The sequence below is a fragment of the Lingula anatina genome, chromosome 6 (assembly GCF_051362555.1).
Source record: "Lingula anatina isolate TDL-2025a chromosome 6, LinAna3.0, whole genome shotgun sequence".
Classification (NCBI taxonomy): domain Eukaryota; kingdom Metazoa; phylum Brachiopoda; class Lingulata; order Lingulida; family Lingulidae; genus Lingula; species Lingula anatina.
The window spans coordinates 4,070,797-4,088,554 of NC_141772.1; the positions used below are offsets into that span (position 1 = coordinate 4,070,797).

Here is a 17,758-nt window from a genome sequence, read left to right on the forward strand (position 1 = left end):
GTTTTAAATATTTCAGGGACACGGAGACAAGCCGACTTTCGCAAGCATAGAACTAATTTCCTTTTTTATGAAATACTGGACAATCTGACCACACAAGGGAAGGGACACTGTGCTTAGGAATGTCTGAGCAACCTGCGCTGTAACACATTTTTCATTGATCACAGCCCGGATGAAGACACTGGTCTTTACCGATGTCAGCTGGCGGGAACTAATATAGCCTTTCCACCCATTGTCGTCTATCGTTTACAATCGAGATTTTCCCTTGTCGATCGCTGGGATATGGTATACAACTAAACTATAGCAAGGCCAACTTGACGACGTCACTATATGACGCCATATTTTCACATGGGACTGACCAAAATAAGGCAGACCTAGTTCGATTAACACACACCAGAAAACGATAAAAATCTCCCCCCCCACACATTATATAGAGTGGGTAATATGTTATTTATAGCGTATCCATAAGTATCAATCATATATCAAATATTGAGCACAGGTGCTTTGATTACTGTTTCGCTTGATAGACTAAAGATAAATTTATGAAAACTTAGTATGGATATAGAACTTGTATGGTATGAAAAAGTATCTAGCCCATCCCCCGATCATATACCAAATAGATTAGATATTGTTGTAAAATATGATTGAAACGCCACTCACTGGTTCTGTTACTTGTAAACGTAACGGATTTGCCATTATGAATAGTTATTTTATTGTCAGAAATATGTATATTTTCTTGTTTATGTACGTGTGTCAAGAATATGATCGAACATGGCCAGTGTGTTGTATTGTATTAGAACATCTGAAAAAATAGTGAAAAAAGTTGCTTATATATCCTTTTATTCCACCCATGTGATGAAATTGATGTCACAGCTCGTATCTTACCTCCGTGTAAATAAATATTCGTTGAGAAAATTAACCCTTAATTGGGAATATCGCTCTGGTCATATGCATCGACTGCTATTCTGTTTCTAAAAGGTATACACTTGCTTCAGATGTTGTTGAAGTGCTCTAACAATTCAACATAAAAACGGTGGGGCTAATTTTTTCACCGATATTTATGATATTTATTCATTTAATACAACTTAAAAGTTCAAAACCACTAAATATTCAAATCCCACTGAAGTTTATGCTCTGCTCCGTTGTTGGTTATGGATACATGAATGTTTAAAGTTTATACTGCAGTCCGCTGTTGAATATGGAGACAGGTCTCGATGAAGTTTATACTGCAGTCCGTTGTTGAATATGGAGACAGGTCTCGATGAAGTTTATACTGCAGTCCGTTGTTGAATATGGAGACAGGTCTCGATGAAGTTTATACTGCAGTCCGTTGTTGAATATGGAGACAGGTCTCGAGGAAGTTTATACTGCAGTCCGTTGTTGAATATGGAGACAGGTCTCGATCAAGTTTACATATTATTGTCTGTTGTTGAATATGGGTTAATCCTTGGTGTCCGTATTTTAAGGACGGTAGTCTATGTCGATCCGACGAACATTAAAAAAAGGTTTGGTGAACATGATAAAGCCCACATTGCGCATTGAACAAGAATAACTAATACATTCAAAATCCAATACAGTAGAGTAGGAGTCAAACATTGTAATACATCAATTAAATCGGTATCGAGTAGTATATTTTTTCTTTTTTTTACAAATTCTGAACTTTCAGTTTCATCCTTAAGGATAACTACGAACACTGTGCAACCGCTTTAACGGACTTAATCGACGTGCCCTCGGCGACATTTGACGTCAAAGCATGTCCCCCAGTCACTGTATCTGTATTTGAATGAATGAATGAATGTCAGTGAATGTCATTGAGAGACCTTAAGGATTACGCGGCCTTCCTTTCATGTAGGTCCTCCATATTTAGGTCTCGGCCTTACTAGACCTCGGCTCTTCTCGATGTGAATGCTCTCCAACCCTTTCGGCATTAACCAGAGCGCTGACACTCCGAACATCCTTGACTGCAATCTCTCCATAACCTTTTTGGGCAAAGGGAGGGAAGAGACAGCCAGTTTGGGCAAGGTCGCGTCATCGGACAGCTGAGAGTTAATGCTGAGTTACCACCATTGCCGGCCGAAATCTGTCCATATACTTGAAGTAAGACAGTTTAAGGCTGGGAGGGTGGAATGGGATATCATTGCGCCAAGTAGTGAGTGAACTGTACGATTTTTATCAAAAGCATTCAAACATGAATATCCTTAAGGACACGGGTTGTTTGTGACCTACTAAATCTTTTTTTTTGAAAGAATGGAAGTATATTTGGCTGAAAGAGTTTAGAGTTGCTAATGTTAATAATCCTGTGCTCTGAGAATGTAATGCAAATTATAGGCCTACCGGTATGGTTTAATCTAAAGAGTTTCAAATGTAAGGCGAGATTTAACAAATAACAATACCAGTAAAAACACAGGCTTTCATCATAGCTGTGAAGCTAAAAAAAAAAAAAAAAAAAAAAAAAAAAAAAAAAAAAAAAAAAAAAAAAAAAAAATGCATCGAGTCTTTACCCTTGGTCCTGTAAAAGCAATTGTTAAATTTTCTAAAACAGAGGAACGTGTATAATAGCATTAGGACGTTTTTGTACTCAAGCGGCAGTCAGTTCGATTCCGCAAGCCAGGCCACCGTGTGCCTTTGAATGCTTGAAGAATGTTCGCTATAACTCCTTCTTCATTGAACGGCAGCCAATAGGAGACACTGATCTTACCGCTGTCAGCTAAGGGCAATACGTATTGGAAACCTTGCGCAACCTTTGAAGAACAATGCTGATATGGAAAGCTGAGTGAAGGTGTATAATGAGGATTACCTTTTAAGCGCTTTTTCCCCATCTTTCTTTTTAGTGATTTTGTTTCATGGCATGGCTTTAAACATACCAAGAAGTTGTAAAGAGAAGGCCTTCTCTTTACAACTTCTTGAACATACCAATCTTTATATGGCACTTCTTGTTCTAAAGTAATTTTAAATTTGCTTTCTTAGTCAAAATTGTTATATGCAAACTTATCTTGGAAATGTTTTTCAGGCCTTTTATTGTTTTTCGTCGTTATTTTATTTTAATAAACAATGGCCCTATAATGAGTATCCTTTGTTGTTCAATAAACCAAAATGTTTTACAGTTTGTACTCTGCCATTACGCATGCGTAATGAATGAAATAGAAAGGTTGCTTAGTTACCGTTTTCTGCCGTCTGTCTTTGTATACAATATATGTTGCCATCTTTGCCGCCAGGCGGCAACATAGACTACGACGTTTCATCATGTCGGAGACATTTAATAATTCACAGACAATTTCGGTCACTTCACATAATAAAACCCCTCGGAGATGGGTCGATCCTAGTAGATCGATCTAGGTATGGGAATGGGGTATATGACAATGGGGCCTTAAATATAAGGTCGGTAATGTCTGAAAATCAGGGTGACTAGATAACGCGAGATAGCGAAGGACAATTTTGAGCCGTGATAAAGGTTCTGCTTTCGTGCCTGTTGAGCGACTGTGTTGGAGACAGTAAGGAAGAGGCTTTGGACCGACGTCTACGTGGTAATCACAGGATGTTATCGTGAGTAAGTGAATTCAGTGGAATGTCGCTGATAACCAATATTTCGATTACTGAAATTCCCTTTGTATGAGACTCGTTGCTTCGCGAAGCGCCTCCGAGGTGAGCGTACATGTATTCGGCCATGTCAGTATGTAAGGGTTTTCTTTCCAAAGAAACAAGCAAACGGAGGGGTCTGAAGTTGATATGTCACAAGTATCCCAGTATTCAAAAGGAAAGGATAGTAACGCAATGAGGCTCAGTTTCATATACTTTTTATTGCACAATGCCTCATATTGTACCTTTAAAATATTTTGGATCGTCGCGAATCCCTGAGAATGTCTTAAGCCTAGGTCCTACGTTTTGGACGCACGGTTTTTAGGTTCCTTGCGTCCGTCTAGGACGTAGCTAGATCGCAGGGAAGGAATCGGGAAGGAGTTCGTGCGTGAGGAGCATTCTTGAAAGTAGCCTCAGCGCCATCACTAGTGAAACAAAAAGGTAATATGGGGATTTAGAGAGACGAGCACGTGATCCTTGTCGTTCCGCTATTGCGTATCGTACACGTTTGTGCACGTAGATAGGGCAAATTGTCACAAACCCTTACACTCTGTAGGGCAAAATCGTGGGCACACACACAATCACTGATATAATATCGAAAAATGAAGGTTATCTGTCAAATAGTTTATCTTTATCATATGTGCATCAGATTTAGAAACATCTGGTTAGTAAACTTACAAGCGGCCAATATACACTTGAAATATATATATATATATATATATATATATATATATATATATATATATATATGCCGCTTGTAGTAAAGCAAAAATTTCCTAGTACTGCAATTATGGTTTTTGTTGCGTTAAACCAGCTCCAAGATCAAAAATAAAGAAAAAGGTAATGATCTTTATCATGGGACAAAGGCCGCGTCATTCTATTTTTGCTTGTTAACAAATCCTGACAGAAACATGGTGATTTTTTCTCTTTTCTATGAGTCTGTTTCTATTTCATTTCATTATTAACAACTTTATTATTTAACAACTGTCCCATTCATTGCCAAATAACTTACTTTGGTTTCGATGATGCTTTAAACATGTTATCTGCCGAATGGCGTGAAGACCGTTGTATTGTTGGTACGCTTTTATCAGCAGGTGCTTCAATGAACTGTTAGTTTCCTTCGATAAAGAATTGTGGTACATGTACAAGAGGAAAGTTATTGATTATTTAATTTAGTTTTAACACAAATGAGTGTTTTGATTGTTGCAGAACTGGTTTTGCCACAGAGAGATTCCGCCATGCTTTTTCTACTCCACTTACGCCAGCTCCTGTGGTTGCGTCTCCAGTATGTCTGCCGCAACAAACTCGGCACCATCATAACGTTGTTGCTGATGGTCGTCAGCGGAAGTACCTTATTGGCATTCAGACTCACCCTGCAGATAGAACCGGAGGTTTATTTTGCGGGTAATCAAACGTTTCCATCCCAACGGGTACCTATATACCCTGGAGTTCATGCCCCAGGGTCGTATTATCTTTCGCTGGGAGTTGCACCGAAGACGAGCCGCGGTGGCAGGGTTCCAGAGGATTTTCGGTGGAAGTTACAAATGGAGCTTAGGTGCTCACGCGCTGGGCAGTTTTTTAATGGTAAGTCCAGATTCTCAATATTAAGTAACTGTTGTTTGAAACGTAATGGGATAGGGCGTACTTCACAATTTATTGATTATTCGGATACTGTAACAGTATGCCTAATCATATGTGCTATAAATTGCAATATTGAACACAACGAGAAGCATGATTCAAATTGTCACAAATACCCTTGGTATTAGTGTTTACCCATAGCTTCTTATAGTATTGATTCAATCTAGAATTTTGTTCCATTGAGTGCATTTTGCTTGAAAATTATTTCTATTGTAAACGAATAGATCAAACTTGATTTATAGTTTATAATATGGAAAACAGCTCCGTGCTGCTCCGAAGGTTTCAGGAAGAGGCAGACGTGTTCGGCTTCGTCGGAGGGATTATATTTGAAGACGACGCTTTTTCACATGACAGGCCGAATCCAAGGTTTGGGTACACCATCCGATTGCGTTCCCAACCGGCACCTCATCAAACAAGAGCTTGGTTGACTAATATTGTGCGGACGTTTTATTTCGAAGCAGGGCCAGGTTATCAAATATTCATTATAATTAATATGAATTAATTAATTACAGTTTTTTTTCTTTAAAAAAGTTAGGCCTAAGGTTAAAGAAGTTTAATACTCTTGGCTTCCTCTTTAGTGGCGGATTTGGGGGTCCCCTCCTTCGGTTTCTGAAAAAATTACACTAATATTCCCCTCTTGAAATTCGAATTTTGACTAGCTGAACCATAGTTCTAAACCGTACCAAATGACACCGTTCCGCTGTACCTCCAAAACACCCAATTTTCGGGGCACCCGAACCCGACGCCAAGGGGGCCGGGGGTCGGCTTTGTATCCGAGGTATTTCATTCCTAAAAAAACGGACCCCCCTCCAATAATCCTGGATCCGCCCCTGCTCCCTCAACGTGTTTTCTCGTGTAATCAATAATTAACTACTTATGTTAATTGAGACATTGGCATGTTTCAAAAACAGAAAAGCGTTCAGTCATAAAGGATGTATAGGAATCCATACATTAGACTTTTTCCTAAAACGAGGTTCCATATATCTGTTGCTTAAAAAGGCTCTTGTTTAAGTAATCGCAGCATTCATAATGTTTATTGACTATTGAGTCATAGCATTTTTTCTTTTTTATTAGAATATGATTCAAATGGTTTTCTGACTGTCCAGAATGCCGTGGACAGGACGTTGATGGATCTCCTACCTCGGACACAGCCCCACAAATATGAAAAATTTGAAGTGGCACTTAAGAAATTCCCCATGCCTCAGCACAAAACTAGTGGATACTTAAAAGCTGCGCTGGGATATTACTCTGAAACTATGGCCGCCTTCCTTATATTTGGGTATACAATGTTGGTGCTGGAAATCACGCGCTACATCACATTTGAGAAAGAAACGGGCCTGAAAGTGAGTAAGCATGCTGAAGATGTTTGTGTCAAAAAATCCCCTTGGTTCTCAAGTAATGCACAGCAATAACAATTCTGTTAAGGTAAACATTAAAATATATGCAAACTTCAAAATGGGATATTTTGGGTTTTACTGAAGAACCAACAGTGATGTGCCCTTGATTCTTAAGTATAATAAATATTACATAAAAAGTATGAATAGCACTGATTTAACGGCCTTTATTATAGCTATATCCATAAAGTATCAAAACGTCCAAATTTTGCTCATTTCAGGTTTTACTGAAGACATGTGGTGTATCAGAGAAAGTTTACTGGCTCTCGTGGTTCATTTACACGGCTCCGTTCTTTTTCGTTCCTATTACGATCGCTGCTTTATTCTCACTTCATGCCTATCCATTTGGGCAAGGCGGGGACGCCGGCAGCCTGTCCGCCCTCATAGACACTTCGTTAACGTTGGTTTTCTTATACCTTTACGTCACTGCGTCCATCATGCTGTGTTTTCTGTGCAGCACGCTGAATTCCACCAGTGAGTGTCCAGAAATGCGTTCACATAAGGTCATTCTTAAAAGGATAATTGCCATTAAAGACCGTTATATTGCAAATGCGACATTTTCTGCATCTCTCAATAACGCCCCCTTTAAAGAGAATGAAAATTACACAGGTTTCTGCGATCCAAAGATCTGAGAAAAAATCGCGATGGTAGAACCTTCATTCAAGTTCTAAAATTCAAATTGTCGGACACACTTGTAATGGAGTTGAAAACTGGTAAAGTTATATATGGCATGGCCAAATTATAACGAGGTATTTTAGGTTAATATCCATTTTCAGTTTGACCTCATCTGAATCAATTGTAACATGCCAAAGTGTTCAGACCGAAAAAAAAAATAAGTGTACACCATTTGTACTAGTAAGTAGTAAATAATAAGCTGCATTGTAATCTGTTTTTTATTGAGTAAAAAAATTGGAATACATGTTAATAGGGAATTAGTTCATTTAAGTGAACATCAACTCACTTCTATCAAAATAATAATCTTTACCTAGCAAGATTTTTTAAACCTTTTGATGAACTTTTAAATATTGGATTCAAATTATAATAAATGAACTTATTTTTATATCCTTTGGCTATTGTCTCTTATCTAGTCGCCGCTATAGCATTCTGTATGGTGGCCTACCTGTCCCCAGCGTGCTTCAGCATGCCGCTATTCTACCTGTCGTGTAGCAGGGCTCAGAAGAGTATTCTCTGTCTCCTGCCAAACTGTGCTCTGAAGATCGGCTTCCTGCAGGTCGCGTGCTATTGTCGGTCTCCGCTTAATCAGGGTAAATTATTTTTGTGTGTGCAGTAAATTTTAGACTACAGTATATGTCCAGGCTGGGTTTTGGAAGATGCGGTCAATGGGTACACGTGACTCCCTTCTCGTTCTCTTCTTCTTTAATGTTATGTTCAACATGGTTCTCTACGACTGAGACTGTTAAGTTGAATACACATCTTTCTACATCCTAAAGGGAGATGATCTTCCCAGTTAGCAAACCTACATATTTCATTCATTATTATTTTTATGTATTCATTTTTATTATTTGTTTGTACAGTATTGACATCTAGTTAGATTTAAGGATAACTCTTGGGTCTGATTTACATTTACATTTAGGTATACGCTGGGACAATGTCATGGATCCGACCACGTTTGGGGACAACTTCTCAATGATGGACGTGATGTTGGCCCTTGTGGTGGATATAGTACTGTATATATTGTGCATATGGTACCTCAGTCGGGTCTTTCCGGGGACCGACGCCGTAGCAGAGGCGTGGTATTTTCCGTTTACGGTGAGGAGCTTGTCATTTTAGTTAGATGTACTTTTAAAACGCTGTGCGTGAACTGTTTATTCATTGATTTTAGATCATTTTATGAAGGTTTACTAGACTGGTTTGTTTTGTCACCTTAATAAAGAACCAATCACATTCCAGGTCTCGCATTTCAGTTTCTTTTATAAAGATTTTAATAAAGAGTAATCTTGTTAAATACGTTTTTTTTCATGATGGAAATGCCAATAATGTGTCATTTTTCTTTATGAGCATGAAATGTTGAAACTCAAATACTCCTATATTTTTCACGGAAGTGTTTATACCGATATTACAAACGGCTCCAGCGTAAGTTCCCGTCAGACACCAGTCTACACGAGGCTAGTGTACGAGAGGACGGCGGCACTGGCTGTCACGGTGGGCAGACCCCCCTGATGTCACTTACTCAACTGACAAAGGTGATCGTAATTATGCTGGGGGTCCTTGGGTTTGCATCGTCTCTTGAGATTTTTTTTCAAACCTATGGACTACATCTTTAACGCTGATGAATATAAAATTAAACAATACCAAAATTTCATAGTTTTTCATGCAATATGCTCATGCACGTGCGCAAAGGATTTCATTTAATGTACCAAATATGTGGAGAATTTTAGACTTTGGGATACCCAATGTATTTCACCAGTGATAGTGCAAATACTTCAAAAATTGAATGTATATGTGCAATAAGAGAAATAGAGAAAAAGATATGCCATTAAACATTATCTTTGGACTGACATCATAATTCCAACACATTTAATTAAACAAATCGCTGATGGTATTAAAAATTAATTTCTCCTGTGCTTATAATATTAACCCTGTCGTTTCGCCAATTTACTTTGAAAGATTTACGGCAAACGGCGTGTTGTCAACAATGTGACCCTGGACTTGTTCGAAGGAGAAATGTTTGTTCTTTTGGGTGGAAACGCTTCGGGAAAGTCAACACTTCTGCAAATGATAACAGGTTTGATGTAATTATATAAAATATATGGATTTTTTCATTTATTGCCATATATTATAATTCATCATAAAAATTTATTTTGTTTGGTTTTTACAAATTTGTTTTGTTGATTATGTAATTATTCATTTCAGTTCCTGGTATGAATTTTCAAATGCAATTATGCTGTTCATAATATTTACAAAAGTACTTAAGTCATGTTCTTAATCCCAGAAAAACACTTTTCTTAGCTAAAACATCTATTTTTTCTAAAATAGGTTTGTTGAAACCCTCCACTGGCCACGTTACGTTGTGCCCTGGTTCAGCACCGAAAAATATCACATCCATACGTGATGACATAAGTCTGTGTAGACAGAAATCGGCGTTGTTTGATTACCTCACCGTAGAACAACATCTGGTGTTTATTGCCAAGGCAAGCATTTCCTCTCCATCATTCCTTTCTTACATATTATTCATTTCATCAAAGTGAAAAAAATCAAAGCACATATAAACTAGCTATATCGTCAGTGGACAATGCTGTATGTTTCATAGAATGTATTGTTGTTGCTTGATTTTTGCGAAATATATTGACCAAAAAAAAATAGATAAATAAAAATAAAAAGAGAAGGAAATAGAAGAAAATTGAGCATCTGACATTAACTGATGTTCCTTTGAAACCTAAACATAAACGTTTAAAACCAATCCGGATTAAAAACAACAAGTTTTATTTGTCCTTTTGGTCTACTTTCGACAGTTACGACACGTGGACAGCAATATTATAAAAGTCCAACTGAAAAATCTCCTCTCCTTGCTTGAGATAGAGGACAAGCGTGATAATATGGTGAAGTCTTTGCCCACATCCACGAGAAGTGCGCTGTCTCTGGCACTGGCGTTGATGGGAAATCCAAAGGTAAACCATTAACTAATTCCACATTCGAGCAAACAAAAACAAACAGCTAATTCCTCTCCCTTGTGCCTGTTTGTTCATCTTTAGCCAAACTTAATAAGTTTGGTGACAGACAGAAACAGGTTAACTTAAAATTGATTAGAAATTGGTGATGATTCAGTAATAAATTAATGATTAATATTAGATAAGCATTTGTCTTTGCGGACGTCTGTGCTCTCTGAGTGCATTTCTTTAAGATGGGTATCTCGTTATTTGTACATTCTGACCGAAGCAAGTGCCTTTGATATTTGTTTGACTGTCTCGTCAGGGCAGTTCTCATTTACCTGTGAATTGACTGTGACATACGATCAGTTGAATATATGTCGTTCTAGATAATAGCGTTGGAAGAACCGACCAAAAATATGGACCCGTGCATGCGGCACCGTGCATGGGAAGCTATAGGACAGTCTAAGCAAGCAGGTTCTTTGGTAGTTCTCAGTACACAGAGTATGCAGGAGGCGGAGGCCCTGGCTGACCGCATTGGGATTCTGCAGAACGGATCTCTGGTGGCGTGTGGCACCATGGTGGAGTTGGAATCTAACTATGGTGAGGGAAGGACAGTTTTTTTTCTTTTAACATTGGAACTTCACCGACACTGTTTCTTCATGTTACCTAAAGTGCACGTTGGACCACTTGAGTGATGTCCATGTCAGTTGCCCAGTTGTGAAGCTCATTTTTGACTATAGGTTCACCTCGGGTTCTGTATGTCTTTCGTGTGAGTTTCCGCATGAGTTTCCCCTTTTGCGCCTGTCCAACTGGACTAGTGGTGTTTAAAGCTTGAAATCCGCTATAAGCCCAGAGCAAAGTTCATGCAGGGTCGAGCAACGATCCGTGACAGAAATGATTTCACGTGGGTCTGTACAGCTGTCAACTCATTTCAGGTGGGAAGTACGTCTTACGTGCTGCAAAAACGCCCATGTATCGAACAGAAATGACGAGGGATCTTATTCTCGGGCTCATGCCAAATGCACACGTGGCCGTGGATTCTGAAACTGAAATACAATTTGCGCTACCTAAATCTGAAACTTCAAAGTTTCCATTGGTTTTCAAAAAACTAGAGGACAGAATAGATGAGCTCGGTGTCTCCTCCTTTGGAGTGTCTGCTGCCACAATGGAGGGTATATATCTGAAGTAAGTCGGGAGGCTATTATGAACTGGTTCTGTATGATACTGATAAACGCGTTTTTTGAAGTCGATGGAATTTTACCAAATCTAAGAATGCACATCAAAGTTCACCCTATCATATTCCTATACAAAGTTGGTTTTTTATTTATTTCTTTATTATTCTTTATTTATTTATCTAATTTTCATTATTTTGTTTTGTTTTGTCACATCATGTTTCATTTTATTTTAGTATTTGTTGTTATAGGACTTAATATTGATTCATGTTGGATCTGTTTGCTTTTGTTTTGTAGCGCCAACAAATCAGTCAATTCAGAAACTACTTCAGAATTTAGTGCCGTGTCAGAAAACACTGATAGCGAAATCATTTTACGTAAGTTGCAAACGAAATACCAAGGGCCATTTATTATTCGAAATGTCCAATCTTACTCTCAGGGCGACTTTTTGAAAAACAAAGAAGCTAGCTATCAAATGAACCTGAAATCTCAGAAGTCAAGTAAAGCTTTATATAATTAAAATTGAAATTTATCTCCTTAACGCCATGCCATTTACTTTACAGGTAGAAAACCGAACATACGACGTTTCAGGTTGGTTCCAACCGGTTTGTTCCATCAGTTGCGCGAATTCTTAAGCATGTTGTCTGTGCACGCGTTAATCTCATGGCGCAGACGCTGGTTGACCTTTTCACAGTTAATCTTACTCGTGACGACGGCTCTGTTCGCATCCTATAACCCAGAAGGGTTTTCGCAATCAGCATTGGCCCGAATTGTATCCCAAAATTCGGTTAATCTTTCTATCACGATGAACAGCATGGTCGAACAAATAGATGACCCGTGCATTACCACTGTAGCTGCAGACCGTTCCGAATCGGCCCAGAATTTGTCGATGATATATGAAAGGCTGATGCTTGCTACTTCTGGCTGTATTGTACATAAGATCAACATCACAGATTACGCTGCAGTGGACCGATATTTGATAGGCGCTCAACTCAACACAGGCGCTCTCCACTTTGCCAACCAATACATCATTGGCGTAGCGTTCCACTCATACACAGGTGGCTCTGGTGTTAGGGTGACAGGTTTGTACAGCAATTATGCCTATCACAGCATGCCATTGGCTCTCAACCTGGTGAACAATGCCATACTGAAACACCTGGCGGGAGAGGAACACGAAATCGCAGTCAGCAACTTTCCTTTGCCTCCCACTGATCGAGATCCGTGGGACAACGATGTTCTGGTCGACGAAAAGAACCCAACGAATGAGTCGTGGAAGTTGTCTCCGCCTGTCGTATCCATGGCGTACACCTGCATTTTCCTGTTTGTTATGTCGGCATTGTTAGCGTCCTTTGCCGTGAACCCGGTTCAGGAACGCAATCTCGAAACAAAAAGGCTTCTGTTCGTTTCTGGCGCTACGGGTTTGACCTACTGGTTGGCACGATGTTGCTGGGACACTATCGTGTTCATGGTGCCAATCGTTTTAATCATGGGTTTAGTTTTAGCTTTTCAAGCATGGCCTTTGTACATACCCAACAGACAACAAGAAACCCTGATACTGCTTCTGATTCTCTTCGGATGGGCATCGTTGCCGTTGACATACTTACTCTCTTTCAAGTTCGAAACTGGAGTAAAAGCTGTGACAACTATTGCAGTGGCTTATTCAGCTATAGGTATGCATCTGTAGTTGTGTTTGACCTTAGGACTACCGTGTCTTTGAAAACTTAATTTGCTGGAAACAGTAAAATAATATAGTTCAAGTGGAATGCTTGTGAAATTAAAGAACCGACATTTTATTTTTTATTTTTTATGCCAAGCGACCTTTAAACTTGTACAGTTTAAATGATGTGAACTTATGCCTTAGTTCAACTATTATGGGCAATAGAGATGCGCTGAAAAGCAATCAGTATGTAACCTGTTTTATACCGTTTTACTTGTTATGTGCTTCTTAATTGATATCTAGGAAGTGTAATGTTCGCAGTGGTCGAATTCGTCATATTTATCCTACCCTACCAACTTTTGGGGAGGACTGAGATGAGCACCGTTCGGGCATGGCACGACGTATTGAACTGGATATTCACTATTCTTTCGCCCCCCTATAATTTGGCTGCCGGGTTGATGAATTTTTACGCGAATGACGACCACAGGCAGATCTGTTCCCGCCAAGAAACCAATAGAAGCCACATTCAGTGCGATATCGGTAATGTGGAGTGCTTTTCTGCAAACTATCAATTAGATTTAAAGCTCGGAAATGAATAATGGCATGCAATTCATGAATATATAAAAAGTTTCACCATGAAAACGAATCCAAGACACAAGAGATGATTAATTTCATTTTGTGAAGGGGTTGTTTAATTTGCCGTTAATTTTTAAAGATTATCTTACCTTGTCTTGTAATTAATAACAGTTGTATCAACAGAAACATTTACTGATGAAGCAGAGACATGAAAGTATTAAACAATACTCAGTTAAATTTTCTATCCCATTCTCTCCTTATGATTTCTCCTGCCGTCATTCCTTACTTCCATATTAATTTTAATTGATTATTTTGGTCTTCTTTGTTTCTTGCGGCAGAACTCTGCATGGGATGGAACCAAAATCAGACTTCTCTTCATCGAGAAAACAGAACAATATACTACTGTACTCCATATGTCAACAACATTCTTGAATTCGGAAATCTTGGCTTAGGGCGAAATCTATTGATCCTTTTCGTCCAAGGCTTTGTCTTCTTAGCCATCCTGATCATCTTGGAGACACACGTAATGTCCACGTGGTACAAGATGCGTCAAAAAAGAGGGTTTAGAAGATCGCTTTCGGAGAACGTGATGCAATTTTCAAGGTACTCTCGAAAAAGCAGCATCAGAGGTTCTGGTCAAGGACAAAGGAGCGGACCGAGCCGATTGTCCGTACGTAGAGGTGTGTTGAAATGTAATTAAATATTGTATGAATAAATTTCCAAGCGAATTATTTACTTACACAAACAAGGGGACATATATGAAAGTGGTTTATACCCGTCTGTGCTTTTTTGTCAAAACAAAATTGCCCAATTTTTATTATCATCCCCATTTTCACTCGACTTTATACATATCTGAATCATTGGTGATTTCTTAACTTTAATTTACTAGAAATCGCGTGGCCGGTCAAGTCAATTCAGTATTGTATTTAGATTTCACTGAAATGTCCATTCTCATCCTAGGTGAGGCACTTGGAATGATTGGGCTTGACGACCGTGACAAAGAAACGCTGTTCCGCATGTTAACGGGGGATATGCTGGCGCCGGATGGCACCTCTGTAATAGAAGGTGTCTCAATAAACCATAGTAGTGAACGGGTGAGAACATCAACTCACTTTCACGAAAACGACAGCTTATTTATCTTTTTCATCATTAAACACTTATATTCAGTTGATTTGCAGTGACATAATTTGAGGTATAAATATTAGTTTAATTTTTTTTTCTTTTTCTTTTTTTTTTCATTTAAAAATTCATTTTTTTTTTGTAAGAAGACTGATATAAATAATTAGTAGCCCAATCAAACACCTAAATATCGACCGCTGTAAAGTCAACAATATTTCAGCTAATGCGATTATATTACTTAAAATACAGAGTCGACTTCATGTGGGTTACAGCCCTCAGTCGTGCTCACTGATGGGTGATCTGACGTGCAGAGAGATGTTGTCCCTGATTGCACGGTTACGAGGAGTCACAGAGAGCGAGCTGGAGCATGTGATTGATGACGTCATAGAATGGTGCCTTCTTATCAGTCAGGCTGATGACGTCATCAACAGCTGCAGGCGAGTTATTTTAGTTGTTGGGAATATATTCATTTCTTTATTTTGAAAAGCACTCCCTTAGCCATATTTCCACTTTGCTCTTTAGACCATTCGCTATTCTACACCCCCAGTTACTGGATTCAAGACTGCAGAATTAGTTTTGGATGAGTCATGATCAGTATCTCGGGTGCGTCCCTTCGTGTTTCTACGGTCGACTGTTATCATTAAGTTCACAGGGAGCAAATGTGTTTCTACTGATATATAGTAGGGTTCGACATGAACAAACATAATGCCAATTTAAAATATTAAGATTGATTGGCTGTAAAAAATATTAAGATAGTCTAAGATTGAAGATCAAGAAAGGAGGTTTACTATCCCAATAGCTGGGAGTGTATCACCACAAGTATGCAAAATGGATACTCAATAACGCGTTTGAATTAAATGGATAAGGTAAATTTGATATTGGACTGAAAAGAAAAATGTCAAACGGGGGATCTTAAATTATTTGCCCTCTTTACCACTTACAGCCATTAAGCATGACTTCAGTTATATCTGTGATGTTTTTGTCTGTTTAACAGTGCTGGAACAAAGCGAAAATTAAGCACAGCAATCGCTCTGATTGGAAAACCCTCCATAATATTTCTGGATGAGCCAACAACAAGTGTTGACCCATTGTGCAGGAGAAAAATATGGACAGTCCTTCAAGAAGTTCGACAACAGGGATCTTCATTGATTTTGACCAGCCATATGTGCGTTCGTTTTAAGGTTTCCTTCTATAAATTCAAGTCATAATATATATCAAATTATTTCAAAAAAGAGGGTTAATAGCTATTTATTTAGGGAATCATATCATGCTGTGCAGAATGCTATTCTACAGATGTAACAAAATATATACCTGATTGTTTTAATGTGATACAAGTGGATTTTTGAGGTACAAAATGTTTAGCAATTTTTGTTGTTGTTTAACAGTATCAATGTTTTGTCCTTGAGTCGTTACTCTGCGTGTAATTATTACCCAGTAAAAAGGTTAGTTTAATTTAAGTTTGTTTTTGTAGCACCGAGGAATGTGAAATGCAGTGCACCCGAGTAACCATCATGGTGGACCATCGTTTTGTCGCCATGGGAAGTCCACAGTCGCTAAAAGACGAGTTCGGAGAATATGTCAACATTGAAATACGTCTGAAGGAAGAGATGGAAGAGATCGACATTGAAGCACTGGCTGCGTTCCTCAATTCTCGCATCAAAGGATTGCGTATTACTAAAATGAATCGATTTGTTATCGACCTTAAAGTTGTAGACGATTCCATGCGCTGGAGTAATTTGTTTTGGACGTTAGAGGAAGCAAATACGCGTTTTGGCATTGCAGATTACAGCGTCCAGCAAAGTTCTTTGGAAGCAGCATTTTTAAACTTGTCAGGATTTGCTTCAGCCCAGAACAGTGAGCAAGGTTCTTTTGTACAGGACCGTATTTGACACTTTGCCTGTTTTGATTAGTTGTCATACTTAAGAAAAGGCATCATGGTGAATTTCCTTGTTCGTATCTTATTGGTGTTTTATTTTTACAATGACACTAACGTTACGCTTTATCAGATGTCAGTTGAGTAGGGAATTGATTCCATGCAACACGTCTGACTGGACAGTAAAAAATTGTGAAGAATGAGGCAAAAACTTTTCAGTGATTACCTAGCAAAAATCAATCTGTGACCCTGGAATGGGACGCAAAAGCATTAGGAAAATGCAATCGTGTACAGTTCACCAAAATGAGCAATATTACTAATTGTCAAACAATCTGGCATATTGCTAATCTAAAGAACTGCTTGTATTCATTTTTGGCGATTTATTGTGACACAAGTTAAAGTGTTATATCGTCTCATGACTACATCCATATACATGTACAAAAAGGCCAGGTTAAGCGTGACGTAAGGGGGTCAAATTCTACGAGGAGGCTTACATGTACTTGTACAAAACAATTGAAATCTAACCCTGCATTAAAAGGGGCTTTCTTGTACCTGGCATTACTCGGATAAAATACATGTACTGTACGTTCTATGTTAAAATGTCAGCAAAATGCAATGTCAGCGCCCCCCCTCCCCCAACACACACACACACAGAGAAATCTGTGATGGAATGCTAACTGCCATAGAGCACATTTTCGTGAAAGTTTCCAGACCCCTGACCCAATAAAATTTAATGTAATTATAAAGTTTAGTTTTTCAAAGATTTCGACTTTTTGTTTCGTAATAAATAAACTGCACCATATATATTGATATTCCGTCATTAAAGTTAAATGAAATATGGTCTTTACTTTTTGTTGCAAAAAGGTATTTATACTGTCAGCGAAGAAACTACTGTAGTTCCCAAATATATGTTTCACGTAACACACAATTCTTCCGTGATGAATAGATTTAAGCAACAATTAACAAAAGAAAAATAAATTTTAATTAATTTGTTAAAACAAAAGAAAGGTTTGCTATTGTCAATGCTTATATTCCATTGCTGATAACAGTATTGTGTAATTTATTAGGTTAAACTCATGTACTTGTTACTATCTTAAGACCGTATTTTCGGATATAAATTATTTTCACCATAACCAATCACTGGC

At 38.4% G+C, this 17,758-nt stretch overlaps 2 protein-coding genes across 2 annotated transcripts; both read left to right on the forward strand.

Annotated features, from left to right (window-relative positions):
* The first annotated feature begins 3,453 nt into the window (after positions 1 to 3,453).
* On the forward strand, positions 3,454 to 9,814 carry LOC147761022 (phospholipid-transporting ATPase ABCA3-like). The gene is made up of 10 exons (XM_087015125.1): positions 3,454 to 3,544; positions 4,783 to 5,157; positions 5,454 to 5,678; positions 6,286 to 6,554; positions 6,827 to 7,079; positions 7,694 to 7,870; positions 8,200 to 8,375; positions 8,669 to 8,809; positions 9,234 to 9,351; positions 9,603 to 9,814. Exons 2-10 carry the CDS (start codon positions 4,812 to 4,814, stop codon positions 9,812 to 9,814), a joined length of 1,917 nt encoding a protein of 638 aa, XP_086871251.1. The 5' UTR covers positions 3,454 to 3,544; positions 4,783 to 4,811.
* Positions 9,815 to 10,082: 268 nt separating this feature from the next.
* Positions 10,083 to 17,531, forward strand: LOC106169774 (phospholipid-transporting ATPase ABCA3). Its single transcript, XM_024075948.2, has 11 exons — positions 10,083 to 10,234; positions 10,603 to 10,816; positions 11,152 to 11,401; positions 11,686 to 11,765; positions 11,952 to 13,058; positions 13,349 to 13,585; positions 13,960 to 14,301; positions 14,582 to 14,715; positions 14,990 to 15,177; positions 15,735 to 15,905; positions 16,212 to 17,531. The coding sequence occupies exons 1-11, from the start codon at positions 10,163 to 10,165 to the stop codon at positions 16,627 to 16,629; spliced, it is 3,213 nt and encodes a 1,070-aa protein (XP_023931716.2). The 5' UTR covers positions 10,083 to 10,162; the 3' UTR covers positions 16,630 to 17,531.
* The last annotated feature ends 227 nt before the right edge of the window (positions 17,532 to 17,758 follow it).

Excerpts from the sequence above, each read along its gene's own strand:
- LOC147761022 (XM_087015125.1), top strand. The coding sequence starts at position 4,812 with ATGCTTTTTCTACTCCACTTACGCCAGCTCCTGTGGTTGCGTCTCCAG. Across the intron at positions 5,158-5,453 it reads CGCTGGGCAGTTTTTTAATG|TTTATAATATGGAAAACAGC; the intron begins GTAAGTCCAGAT and ends CTTGATTTATAG. Across the intron at positions 9,352-9,602 it reads ACTTCTGCAAATGATAACAG|GTTTGTTGAAACCCTCCACT; the intron begins GTTTGATGTAAT and ends TTTCTAAAATAG.
- LOC106169774 (XM_024075948.2), top strand. The coding sequence starts at position 10,163 with ATGGTGAAGTCTTTGCCCACATCCACGAGAAGTGCGCTGTCTCTGGCA. Across the intron at positions 10,235-10,602 it reads CGTTGATGGGAAATCCAAAG|ATAATAGCGTTGGAAGAACC; the intron begins GTAAACCATTAA and ends ATGTCGTTCTAG. Across the intron at positions 13,586-13,959 it reads CCACATTCAGTGCGATATCG|AACTCTGCATGGGATGGAAC; the intron begins GTAATGTGGAGT and ends TTCTTGCGGCAG.